Here is a 13357-nt window from a genome sequence, read left to right on the forward strand (position 1 = left end):
CCGATCGGAAAAAATGGAGGAGGAGGCTCCGCTCGTGGGCATATAACAGACTTTTTTGCGACGACACAAAAGACTTTTTGCGACGACACCTCATTATGTGCGCCGACAAGTGTTGTGGGAGGAAGGTTCTGGAATTCTTATTTGCGACAACAGCTGTAATGTCGTTGCAAATGATATTTGGGGACCCGCCCACTTTCTCCGCCTTCTATTTTACTGAGGGAATACAAAATCACTTTTTGCAACGACACACATTAATGTCATCGCAAAAACATTTTGCGACCCGCCAAAATAATCCTTTTTGCTCGGGAAAAAAAATAAAATAAATTTTATTTGCGGTGACATTATTTTGGTGGTAAAAGTTCGCGCCATATGAGATTTGGTGCCAAGCTATTATTTGTGACAACATGTGACGTTTTGGCGATGACATTAATTTTTTAGTTTTATGAAAATATTTGCGACGCCACAAATATTTACTTGTTTGCGACGAGCAACGACAAGTAATAGGCCAAATTGTAGAAGTGAGATGCCACATAAATCTCAAGATTTCTTAATAATGTGGAAAATACTTGTACATATAATATATACAGCTGAACCATATTAACTTATATAATAAGAATATAAGTAAAACTTGCTGGAACGATATCAAAAGTGGACTAAATTTTTCTTTAGACAAGATAACACCAAAGATATCCTTTCTATCGAGGGGGAAAAATAATCATCTAGCAAAAGTAGTAGAGATGAGCTGACTTACTAGTTGCCACGCTTTCATGTTTCAACAGGCCGGACATGGGCATGGGCATGGTGGCATCCAGAAGCCCAGCCTCAGAAGTGGTCTAATGGGCCCAATGATGTTTCCGACTTAACTGTCATAACTGCCACACGTGCCAAAAATCAGATGATCGGTAGCTAAAACCTTTTCAAAACATCACCTTTCGATTATTATTATTACAACTTTTATTTTTATTTTTATTTTTGGAAAATCAGCTTTCGAATTTTGGGTAGAAACTAAAAACCAATGCTTGACTTTTCAAAAAAAAAAAAAAAAAACACAATGCTTGATACAAAAGAAACTGGAGAGAGAGAAAGTGTGTGTATGTGAGATTGGGGTGGTTAGTTCATTAGTCGAGTCTCCAACTTCATCCTCTCAATAACTCCATAAAACTAGCAACAAAATCGGGTCGGTCAGTTAGATATAGTCTCTCTCTCTCTATATATATATCGAGCTGAAAATGAGATCGTCTTCAACAAAACAGACCGTTTTTATTGGCTGATTTAGATATCTTTGGCGGCTCAGATTTTTCTTCCTTTACTTTTTTTTTAATTATTAAAGAAAGAGTCTAACCGACTGACTTAATTAAATTAATTGACCATTCTTCATAAGAAATTAGAGAGTAGACTCACTAATGGTGTCTCCAAATGGAGCGCAGAGTCTCTCTTTGGAAACTTTCCAAGGAAAACCCAGTAATTTCCACAACGTGCGTTTCATTGAGCTTCTTAAGGACGAGATATCCATTGAAGAAATGCAGTTTCATCACAACCCTTCATCATGTCCCTCTTCCTCTTCTTCTTCTTCCTCCTCCTCTTCCGCTTCGCACCTTTTCGCGAATTTCGATTCCAGCGGGGCGTTGAGTATGAGAACGTTCGAGGACGACAAACAGTCTGTTCAGATTCAGCAACAGCTGATCAGTACTTTAGGAGATACGGATGTGATCGAGAATTTTTTAGCTCGAAGTGGCGTCGAAAACCTAAGCGCAATCCCGGACTATGTGCAGCCAGTCGTGCCTAATGATCCGATGATTGCGGCGTCACAGCAGGCAGATTGGCTGCAGTTTCAATTGGCGTCCGTACAACAGCAACAGCAGCAGCAGCAGCAGATGACTATGGTGGATTCGGGATATTGCCCGGTTTCGGAATATGAGAGCTCGGTTTTGGACGTTGGTTACTCGGATCAGAGCAAGCTTTGCACTTCTATGCCGGAGTTTCCATTGACGTCTTTGGATTATCAGGCGGCGGAGAAAAGGAGTCGGTTGTGTTCAGATGATTTGACGGAGAAAAACATTGAAAAGAAGCAGAAGAGGATGATCAAGAACCGTGAGTCCGCTGCTAGGTCAAGAGCAAGAAAGCAGGTTTCACTTGGAGCTTCTTTTTCATTCTTATTTTTATTTTTATTGTAATTTACATTCTTTTCTTAACGAAAAAAAAAAAAAAAAAGAAAAGGTTAGACATGTCAAGAAATATAATAAAACTTAGTTGTTACTTGTGAAGATATCAGATATGTTACAAAACAATTACTAGCACTAGGGATACATATAATTATTGCTTGTCAAGAAAGATTCAGAGAGTGGAAAAATTTAGAGAGACATTGAGGGAGTGAGAAGGTGAGAGAGTGATTTAGAGAGGGGTGAATTTGTTAGAGAGAAAAAAAAATATAGAGATGCGTGGTTTTGAGATAAAATTCGAGGGGTTATAATACTTTTTTTTTTTAGATGACTGTAGATAATGTCTAGTAGTAAATTCAAACGTGACTAAATTTAAGGTATAGAGCTTAAATCCCCATTCTGAATTTGAAAATAATAATAATAATAATAATAACAATAACAATAATAATAATAACAATAACAATAACCATAACAATAATAATAATAATAATAATAATAATAATAATAATAACAATAATAATAATAATAATAATAATAAGAATAAGAATAATAATAATAACAATAAGAATAACAACAACAATAATAAGAATAACAACAATAATAATAAGAACAATAACAATAACAATAACAATAATAATAATGGCCCGAAATGAGTTGTGATATATGTCATCGTTTTTGACGAAATTTTGTCGGTATATATTGCATTTTCTGACCAAAAAAAATAAAAATTCCGTCCTGAAAATATATTTCTTTGTAATGAGTAGTAATACACATATTTATTATTGCTTAGCAAGAAATAATTGCGTTAGTAACTTGTAATTATCGGCAAGGAGTTCACACATTGCGCATTTTTCTAAATGTCGTTTTTTTTTTTTTTTCTTGAATGATTTAAGGCCCATACAAATTGGTTGGAGCAAGAAGTGTATCGCTTGAGGAAACGGAATGGCCGGCTCAAACTGAGAAAGGTACCATTACAAATTGCAAAAACCGGTCTCAAACATTTTCCTTTGTTTGCTTTATTCTCAACATATTGATCCTTTGTTCAAATGTGTTAATGTTGATTTTTTTAGTTCTAAAGAGAGACGCGATATCTCTGATGGGCAGTGGGAGATTTCACTGTCGATCAGTAGAGCTAATTTCGTGGAATTCAACTCTGAGAAAAAGAGAGTGAATAAAATAAATAAATGTTGATTTTATCTTTGGGAGTGTGCTTGAATATTGCTTGATAGAGGACTTGATTTGGCTTGGCACATATATAAAAAGACTAGTGCTGATAACTATGGTTTTGAGCATTTGATTAGAAACATTAGAGTTAGAACCCCCAAATCAAATCTACTCTCGTGGTGGAGCCACCCCATGTACGAGGATGGACGGCCATTTCTTTTTAATTTTGTATATCAATTTTGTAAATTTATATTCTCATCTTTTAAAATTTTATATCTCTTTATTTGCCTCACCTTATTAGATCAATCACGTCTCGCTGATTATTCTTTCTAACTCCGTCCCTCTTTATTAGAGTATAAAATTCAAAGTTGCTCATTCAGTAAATGCTTAAACAATATCGAGAATTGATATACACTTTTGATTTTTATTCCTAAAAAAAAAAAAAAAGAGACGGGTTGTTGATAAGTGATTGCATTGGCAAGTAAATCATATACGCATATATATGTATATATGCACACACGTAAACAGTTCCATTTAGTTTGTATTAAGCAAATTATTTTACGTATTTATTTTTCAGTCTCAGTTATAGAGTATAGCATGCAAATAGTTGACAAATGTATTGAAAACACGGACTAGAAGGTTGTTCTTGATTTTAATTTGTTGGTTGCAGGAAATTATGGAGATACATGACTTACCTCGGAGTCAAAATAACAACGTTCTCGATTTCAAATACCAATTGCGACGGACCAGCTCAGCTACCTTCTAGCGTCTGTTTTCAACACATTCATTTACTTAGTCATTCTCTTCAGCTAAATATATATATATATATATATATATATAATTATTCTTTTTGTTTCTTCCCTCTGTTCGTTTGATTGGAAGGAAAAACTTGTTCTCTCTTCCTTGACAGAAAATAAAGTCATGTGCAAAGAAGTCTCCAATAACTCAAGAAGTAGAGAATCTATACATATACTCTTACGTAACATGCACCAAGTTGAGGAAAAAAAAAAGGTAACCTACTAACATGCACCAAATCATAGATCATCTATGTACAAAAGAGAAAACTAGAAAATCTACCCCTTAATTTGCTTCTTTAGTTTTGTGACGGTCTCGTAAAATTCTCACATTTAAAGGAAGAAAATGAGGATGAAAATCTTATATTATTAAAAAAAAAAAAAGTACTTAAATCTTTATATCCCTTACTACATGGGTGTTCCTCTAAATTTCTCTAAACAAAATTAGCTAGTTATAAAACACTTCATTTTTTTTTTTTTTTTTTTTGAAAAAAATTATGCGCACTGCTACTTGATCTGATATGGGATAGACTTTTTCCACGCGGTAAAAATTGTTGCAGATTATGCCATTTTCACTGAAAACGTTGCGTTGATTTTTTCTTAACCTTAATATTCACTCAAATTGCAAATATGTCATATCCTGCCATAGGTCTCTTGAGTTTTACCAAAAAAGAAAATTTCTACTTAGTTACACCGCTGGATGTCGTAGATTCGTCTGATCACTTAGCTCCGGCGAACGCAGTTAACACACATGACCGGTGGATGTTGCAAATCCAACCTTGTTGCAGCGGTGCAGTGAATAACGTAGCTCCATAAGAATAAAAAGATCAGTGGACGTTGGCACTGCACTGTGCGGATCCAGCCATGAAATCCCGAAGATGCGATGCTGGAGTCATGCGATAACAACGATGCATGGATCTTACGAAGTGATCCTCAATTCTGCGACTCCCAAGCTTTTGATCCGGAGTACCGTATCCGTGACATCCGACACCGCACAGAGATTTTCGTTGCTCAGAAGTATCGCAGGCTCGGAGCTTGATTTTGCGAGTACTTTATATGGAATAACGGCGACAATAATGGATACTGTTGGTAGTACAATAGGATACCTCCCGTACCGCAGGTGGCAGTCACAAACTACCGCAGTAAGGATACCGATAGTTTTCGTTGGCGACCATAAAGTATCACAGTAGGATACTTCACGGTCAATAGTATTTTCAGTATCATTGTGAACTACCCCTTGAATCACGATAGGATACTGACGCTTAACTATGAGTACTATCAGAACTTAATGAGATAAAAGGGAGAGAAAAAAAAACCAAAAATTCCACTCAAAATAGTAAAAATTATTATTTATGCCGCTTCTCTAAAAAATAAATAATTACTATTAGATTAGTGAAAAGAAAAGACTATTATGACATCCAATTATTTAGAATGATATAAATAAAAGACTTATACAAAATCATGACAAACCATGTACTAGTCTCGTGATATAATTGATATTTTAAATGTGTTGGTGTTACATTTTCTGGTAAAAACTTTTCTTGAACGCCAAAAATCAATCGAGACTTTTTGGTATGACGTTTGGCTAAGGAAAATCTAGAGGAACACCCATCTAAAGCAAAAGATACCCTTTGTTAAATAGTATAAGATTTTATCATTTATGAACTTAGTGCATCTCTATAATGTCGAATTTATATATATGCTTATTCCCATTAAAAAGAAAATTATATGCTACGCCATGTCGACTTTCTATACTTCTAAATTTCTACGCTAATTGATTAGCAAAAAGAAAACAAAATCTACCCTAATTTTCTCTTTTGTTCTAACCTCCGTTATATTTAATGGAAAATAATAGGATATAGTAATTAAGTGAGCAAAAAATGTACGCACTTTTTTCTAAACAATAAAAGATTTTTGCCCCTCTTTTTTAATATGTATTATTATCTTTAAAAAGACAGAATTAAAAGGAATGGCATAAAAGAATAAGTGAATTGCAACATTTTCTAAATTGTCTCCACATTTCAAATCCATTAAATTGGTTGAAGGAAAACTTGGGGTTTTAAAATGGACAAAACCAGAAATACCACTTATGGTGATAAGAAAATATTATTTATGCCCCTTTATTAAAAAATAAACAATTGTAATAAAAGGCCACAATGACATCTAATTATTTAGAATTACATAAATAATAGGGTATTTTACACATTTACCCTCTGAACTTATATGGTTTTAGCAACTTGCCCTTTGAATATTAATTTTGGCAAGTTGCCCCTTAAACTTATAAAATTATTGCAATGTATTTTATTTTGAAGATGATTGTGTTAAATTAGTGCCGAAAAAGCACGTTAGACAAAAAATTCAAACATCCGATTCAAATGTAATACAAATATTTCAACTCATCAACTTCTAATCCCTTAAATCTAATAAAAAATTGAACAAATTTAGTAAAATGGGGCACGTTATAATAATTTTATAAGTTCAAGGGATTGATTGTTAAAATTAAAAGTTTAAGAGGTAATTTACTAAACCACGATAAATTTGGAGACAATTGTGCTAAAAATGCTAAATAATAAGCTTGTACAAAACCACCACATACTTTTCTTTTATTTTCTTTTCTTTTTTTGGAAAGAAACGTACTTTTCTCTTTTAAACCCCATAAACCATATTCTCCTCCTCTAACTAGTTGGCCCATACTGAAAGATAAGAAAATGGGTAATCTTAATAAATACTTTTTAAGGAGAAAGAGGAAAATAGGTTAATACTTGAGATGAATTAAAATTAATAGGTCAATAGTTTACATAAGTTAATAAATATGCCAAATTACTGTTTTCGTCTATAACTTGTCTGGTTATGAAACTTGACAAGTTATTGTCCATAAGTTGTCTGACTATGAACCATAACTTGACAAATTTATCCATAACTTGACAAATTTATCCATTACTTATCTGGTTATGAACCATAACTTGACAAGTTATGGCCTATTAATTTCTATAACTAAAAATTGGCCTATACACTTTCTTAAGCTTTTCATATTGGCATATTTTCTACTATTTCCCTACTTTTTAAAAGTGCATGGGCCATGATTTTTATCTACTTTTGATTCATAACATTTTTAGCCAAATAATTACATTAACAAAAGGGTATTTATTAAGAATAAGGGGTAAAGGCTCAGACTCAGTAAGAGTAAATTCTTCATTTTTTCTAAGAAAAGTGAACCCGGCATCAACGGGTGAAATTGGAACTCACTTCAATGAGTAAATCTACAGGAATGCTGCCCTTTAGAAAGGAAAGGGATTATAAAGATTATGCTCTATCTTTTTCCCTTAATATTGATGTAAATATACGTACACAAATACATGTATACACTCTCCAACTTATACATACATGTATATAATAATAAACATAGGCCAAGGGAATGCAGGATGATCAATAAAGTCATAAAAAGAACATTCCTTTTCCGATAAAATGAAAGTAGAGTGTATGCTCAGGAATGTTTTTGCTCATAGAACCCATGATCAAATGTCACAGCTAGGGGACGTGAATTATGTTTGCTTGCTTGCTTGTAGTTGGTGGTAGAGTGAAGAAAAGCCAAGGAGTCAAAAGTGCCTAAAGAAAGAATATATGCCTTTGGAATTTTGTCAAGACTTTCTATGATGTTCATCACGTATAATCACTATATTCCTTAGCTTTTATTGGGATTATATTCCTTTCCATTTTATCTCTCTGATCTCTCTTTTCTTTGTGCTTCTCAAAGTGGCAGTGTAAGTAATACCTTAAGAGGGGGAACAGTGTCCTTTGTGATGGTACTGAGTAAGATCAATTTTGAATTTACAGAATTAATACGAAGAATATGGTTGCAGTTTTATTAGGAGGAAAATTATTAATATTTATATATATGAGAAAATAATTGGATTTTCCTGTCAAATGGAGATGGATAGAACGGTCTAATTAACATATATTGTGGTTGAAGGATGAAAAGGGCATATTATATATAATATGAGAACTTATATATTAGCTGTGGGATTAATTTTTCAACAATATAGATATGTTAGTGTCTGCGTTAATAATTTACAGTACGCTACACATAATTTTTTTTTCTAATATATATCCGTTAAAAATTTAACCACTGACTTAAACTATGAGTAGGTTAAGAATTCTCAAATAATACATGTTATATACCCAAAATTCACCAAGCATTTACTTTCTCATTTAATTTATTTCCAATTTCAACTCTTCATCATGTTTGTGTGTTGATATATACATATAAATATATACACACACGTACGTATGTACATACGTATTTATGTGCTCATATATATAAGGTCATTGTTCGGAGGACTATACTTTCACCATAATATATAGGAGCAAGAAATGTAGCATTATATTTATACAAGATAGTACCAAAGTTATTTGTCACAGTTTTACAGCCCTCAAACATCAATTTTACGTTATGTTTCTTGCTTGTACATGTTTCTGAATGTCACATTCACACACACACAAATATATTTATGCATCTATATATAAATTATTTTGATGGGTCTTTGATCCAACATTCAAAAACATATACATCCGTGAGATATGAAATATTATGTGTAAAAGGTTTGTGTGAGAAGACATAGATTAGTATAACAATAAAGACGTCTTTCTTTACTCTCCTTCCGCAATGGGCTTAAGGTTCAATACCTCACAATCCTATTTTAAGACCTCATCATTCGAGTATGATTAGATTAGGTCATTTCCATTACATTAGTAAACCCTATCATTTCAATGTGAAGAAGCGGACAAGAGGAAAATTGACACAAATTATTTCTTTTGATGAGAAAGAAAAAAGCTTTTTCTGATAAGAAATACCTATAGATAAAGCATTTTTCAAAACATTAAATCTAAATGATATCAAACCAAAAAAATTACATGTAAAATTGACATATTTTAATATATATATATATATGGAGGTTGAACAAGTTTTTCATATCATATAGTAAAATTCTAAAAAATAATATTATAGATTTATAAGAGAGGAGAATGAGGTTGAACAATTTTTTTTTTTCATGGAGGTTGAACAAGTTTTATAATTTAACCAAAAGTCCAATGGTTCACATTAATCATTTTTTTTTCCTTTGAATGCAATGATCAATATTTCTCCACATGGTTTATTTATTCTCTAACAACTCATGCTTCAACTATTATTTCAACCTATTTCCACATGCTTTCAAAGACCATGCCTACTTTTAAATTTTTTTATTTATTTTCAAAAAAAAAATATTTATGAATCTCTATATTAAGAGAATGTGTATTTACTTTTTCAAATTTTTGTATTCAACTATTATTATATATTAGAATATAAATTTATTTATTTTGGTCCAATCACCATTAATTAGATATGTTAAGTTTCATAATTTCATAGGTTCCACTATTATTTTAAAAAGGTCATGATATTAGATTTCAATTAAAAACAAGTTTAAATTAATTACAATTATATAAGTCCGCATCTCTATACTTTGAAATGCAATGTTGTACAGATATAAGTTCATAATAAGATATAATTAGAAAAAAAAAAAAAAAAAAAAGGAATTTGGCGTTAAAATATTATTAATCATACTTGATACTAATAATTTCAAATAGAAATTTAAAAAGAAAAATACAAGATAAATAGCATTTTTGTCGCTCAAATTAGTATAATAATAAAGACCAGTCTTATTTGTCCTATTAGACACAAAAGTGAGTTCGTCTAAATAAGCCCTATGTTAGACACCTGTCTATGTAGATAAATCTCATCGCGACAAGAGGAGTAATCCAATAATATAAGAGAAGGCTTGGTGTGAGAAGAATTCTTTTTACCTATGGTAGATATGAATTCTTATTCTTTTCCCATACCGTACAGAAGGGCTTTTTGGTAAACTCGCGTGGAGGTCTGAGAATCACGATACCTTGTCACTGCACCCAACCCAATTGGCCTTCTTCTCACTGACTTCAACTGTTCGGGCACTCCTCTCTCTCTCTCTCTCTCTCTCTCTCTCTCTAGCCGAAAGGTTCTTTCCTCAGGAGAGGAAAGATCAAAATCTGACGGCTGAAAACAATAGTTATTTCAACGCTAGCTTATTGACTCTTGGAATTGGCCAGCGAGTAGAACAAAGCTTCGTGTTTTACGATAAAAATTCTCACTTGGTTTCGCTCTCTCCTCTCTCTCTCTCTCTCTTCCACAGTATTAGCAGGTACGACGAAATTTCCCTTTCCAGGTGAATTTCAGGTTCTACGCTTACGAATTTTCCCGCACTTTCCTTTGCTTTCTCGTTCATTTTCCTTTCAATTACTAACGTAGATTCTTTCTTTGCTCTAATTCTCGCTTTTAGAACAATATTTATCGTTTTCTCATGAACATTTTCCTCTTAGATCTGAAGCAAAACAAATTCATCTGTTTTTCTTCTCTAGAGTTTCCCCGATTTCTACTATTTCATATACCGAAGCTCCAAGTTTTATTTATTTATTTATTAAGAAAAAAAAACTCTCCTTCTGTATTTTCTCTTTCTTCCCTTTGTTTTGCGTGAGTTTTTGGTGATTTAGTGGCCAGATCTAACGGTGGGACCGTAGAGGGGAACAGATCTGACGGTGAGTGAGTGATCTTGTCTGCTTGGCACTTGACAGGGTCGCGTCCGTACAAATGGAGACCAAAACGGAAAACCATGGCTCTATGCTAACGTGCGCCGGGGCTACTATTACTACTCAAGCCACCACCACTTTGCTTACCTCAGCTTTGCTTACGGCCCTCTTTTCCTCGGCCCAAGTAAGCTTCGATTATCTTCTCTCTTTCATAAATTACGAATAATTACGTTAAAAAAAATAATAAAATTTCCTTGAAATAATACTTTTGTATTATTGTTTCTGGTTTGGATATTATGTTATGTTTTCTTTTTCTGAGTTGATAATTGAGATTTTTTTTTTCTCAGTTTGGAAATTATGTCATATTTGTTGTGATGTTACGTTATTTTATTATTATTATTATTATTATTTTGGTAGTTGGATTTTTGTATTTTATTTTTTTTTATTTTTTTTTCTTTTGATGGAGAGAAATGAAGAACCGAGTGAAACATAGATATGGTTGTTGTGTGGACTCACTATTTCGGTGGGTCCGGTTTTGGGAGAATAATATAATCCCAACGTTGGCCCTGATCTTTCCCAAAAAGAAAGGAGGAAAACGATACTTCCATTTACTCCATAAAAATGAAAATATATCTTTATTAAGGTGGGTTTTTTTTTTTCTTTTCGTTTTTCTTTTGCGGTATGCAACTTGGTTAACTTTAGATTTTTCTTTTTTTTTTTTTTAGTAATTGGGAAGCGAATAGCATTCGAATATTCGATTGCTCTGTTAAGACTTTTTTTTTTTTTTTAATAATCTCGTTCAGACAGTAAATACTTAAGTCGTCCCTACTCGAAAATAGTTAAATAATAATAATAATAATGAGATAGTGCAAAATGCAAATACACCTATGCCCTTTTCTTTTCAAATTTTTTCTATGGCACAACAAATATAACCTTTCTAGGATCACTGTCGATGTCTCCCAACACTTTGGAATCTCAAGTCTCAATCTAATTTAGACCATTATCACTTTTTTGTCCATGTAACAGCACGACGAAATCTTGACAAATTTCAACTACCTTTTTTTCATCGATAAAACAAATTTCAACTAGCAATGAATATGTATTTGCTGGTTCACATTGTGGTCTATGTAGTCGTCTTTTATACAACAGGGGGCAATTAGCAGTATGCATCTTTTCTCTTATTTTCTACACCTACTTGTCCTTTTTTTTTTTTTTGGAACTCTTATGGTTATAACTGTTATTTTAGTTTCCTAGGAGGAACCATTGTTTTAATGACGGAATTAATTTTTCAACATATGATATGTAAATGTACACATTAAAAATTTATTACGCATAACACATAATTGCTTTACTCACAGATCATGTAATTAAAAAAGTAATTCAATATCTTAAACAACAATTCCTGCCGATAACTCTTGTGGAACTTTTTTAGGTAAAGATTGTGTGAAGCTCTCGCACGTTGAAACTCTCCAACTATGCCCATTGAATAGATCGTTCCTTGTCCTCCTTTTCTGATTAATTGTTGTCGTTTTTCCATGTGACCAACTCGCCCTAGCGAGATTGAACTAAAAAATATCAACACGTCTGATTATATTGCGTTTAAAAACTTCCTTGACGTCCAAGCTCGAGTTTTTCATCATATGGTTTCAGGAGTCATTTGGGATGTCAACGTTTACTGGACCCAAAAGCGGGGAAGACTACTACGAGTTGTACCAGGGCAAAGCAGTTGATGCTGGGGAAACCGGGGAAGACAGAGACGGTGATGACACCGACGGTGGTGGGGACGGCGGCTTGGGAGATGGTGAGGAGGACTTTTCTTCTGAGGAGGGAGGAGGTGCTGGAAACAACCCTAATGGAAACAGCAATGATTCCAAAGAAGGCCCTGGAGGAGTGGATGGTGGAGGAGATGGCGAAGAAAACGGAGAGGATGAAGATGACCAAGATGGTAATGACCACGGTGGTAATGATGACGACGACGGTGATGACAAGGATGATAATGAAGATAAAGATAATGAAGATAAGGATGATGAAGATAAGGATGATGAAGAGGATGATGAGGGAGAAGATATTGTAGAAGAGCAGGAACCAATTGATGATGAAGATGATGAAGAAGAGGAGGCTCTTCAGCCCCCAAAGAAGAGGAAGAAGTGAAACAGAAAAATTACTGCAATGTTGCGTCTACAATCAAGTCCTCTGGATTGTCGTTCAACTCTTAATGAGCTAGAACTGTTTAACTAGGCTGCTTTCCCTGTATTTCAGCAAGCATATTTCGTTGTAATATATATTTGAAGATAATTTCCCACTTTCCTACACTAGATCGGAATTCGGAGATTCCTCTATTTAGAAAAAGTTAATTGTTAATGTTTGCGAAGCTAATTTTTAATTGGCTAATCCTTTTATTTCACTTTTGAATCTTATAAAAAGAATGTCTTCAGATAAAATTTGTCCACTTGCAGTTTCCATTCCATATAATCAAAAAACATATGGGCCTGTTTGTTTGTTTGTGTTTTCGTTTTCGTTTTTCACGGTTTTCAAAGCAAAAAAATGAAAACGGGTGTTAAAAACGTGTTTGGTGTAATTTTTTTTAAAAAACAAAACCAAAAACGTTTTTGTCTTTTTGTGAAAATCAGAAAACGAAAAAAA

The 13357-nt window shown here is 33.2% G+C and overlaps 2 protein-coding genes across 5 annotated transcripts; both read left to right on the forward strand.

Moving 5' to 3' along the window:
- Positions 1–1403: 1403 nt before the first annotated feature.
- LOC21404365 (ABSCISIC ACID-INSENSITIVE 5-like protein 3) lies at positions 1404–4089 on the forward strand. Its single transcript, XM_024171880.1, has 2 exons — positions 1404–2126; positions 3994–4089. Exons 1-2 carry the CDS (start codon positions 1404–1406, stop codon positions 4087–4089), a joined length of 819 nt encoding a protein of 272 aa, XP_024027648.1.
- A 5939-nt stretch (positions 4090–10028) lies between these two features.
- On the forward strand, positions 10029–13063 carry LOC21404367 (spore wall protein 2). Of its 4 annotated transcripts, none has more exons than XM_024171898.1 (3): positions 10029–10364; positions 10760–10898; positions 12365–13063. In XM_024171898.1, exons 2-3 carry the CDS (start codon positions 10776–10778, stop codon positions 12863–12865), a joined length of 624 nt encoding a protein of 207 aa, XP_024027666.1. In that variant the 5' UTR covers positions 10029–10364; positions 10760–10775; the 3' UTR covers positions 12866–13063. The 4 variants fall into 4 exon arrangements, with proteins under 4 accessions (XP_024027666.1, XP_024027665.1, XP_010105857.1 ...); XM_024171897.1 differs by having other exon boundaries at positions 10029–10353; XM_010107555.2 differs by having other exon boundaries at positions 10030–10329.
- Positions 13064–13357: the final 294 nt, after the last annotated feature.

Source organism: Morus notabilis, unplaced genomic scaffold, assembly GCF_000414095.1.
Source record: "Morus notabilis unplaced genomic scaffold, ASM41409v2 Scaffold206, whole genome shotgun sequence".
NCBI classification, from domain to species: Eukaryota; Viridiplantae; Streptophyta; class Magnoliopsida; order Rosales; family Moraceae; genus Morus; species Morus notabilis.

What these genes read in the sequence shown, in the direction of transcription:
- LOC21404365 (XM_024171880.1), top strand. Translation starts at nt 1,404, where the DNA reads ATGGTGTCTCCAAATGGAGCGCAGAGTCTCTCTTTGGAAACTTTCCAA. An exon ending in GGTCAAGAGCAAGAAAGCAG is followed by an intron (nt 2,127 to 3,993) that starts GTTTCACTTGGA and finishes TGTTGGTTGCAG; the next exon opens with GAAATTATGGAGATACATGA.
- LOC21404367 (XM_024171898.1), top strand. Translation starts at nt 10,776, where the DNA reads ATGGAGACCAAAACGGAAAACCATGGCTCTATGCTAACGTGCGCCGGG. An exon ending in CCCTCTTTTCCTCGGCCCAA is followed by an intron (nt 10,899 to 12,364) that starts GTAAGCTTCGAT and finishes ATATGGTTTCAG; the next exon opens with GAGTCATTTGGGATGTCAAC.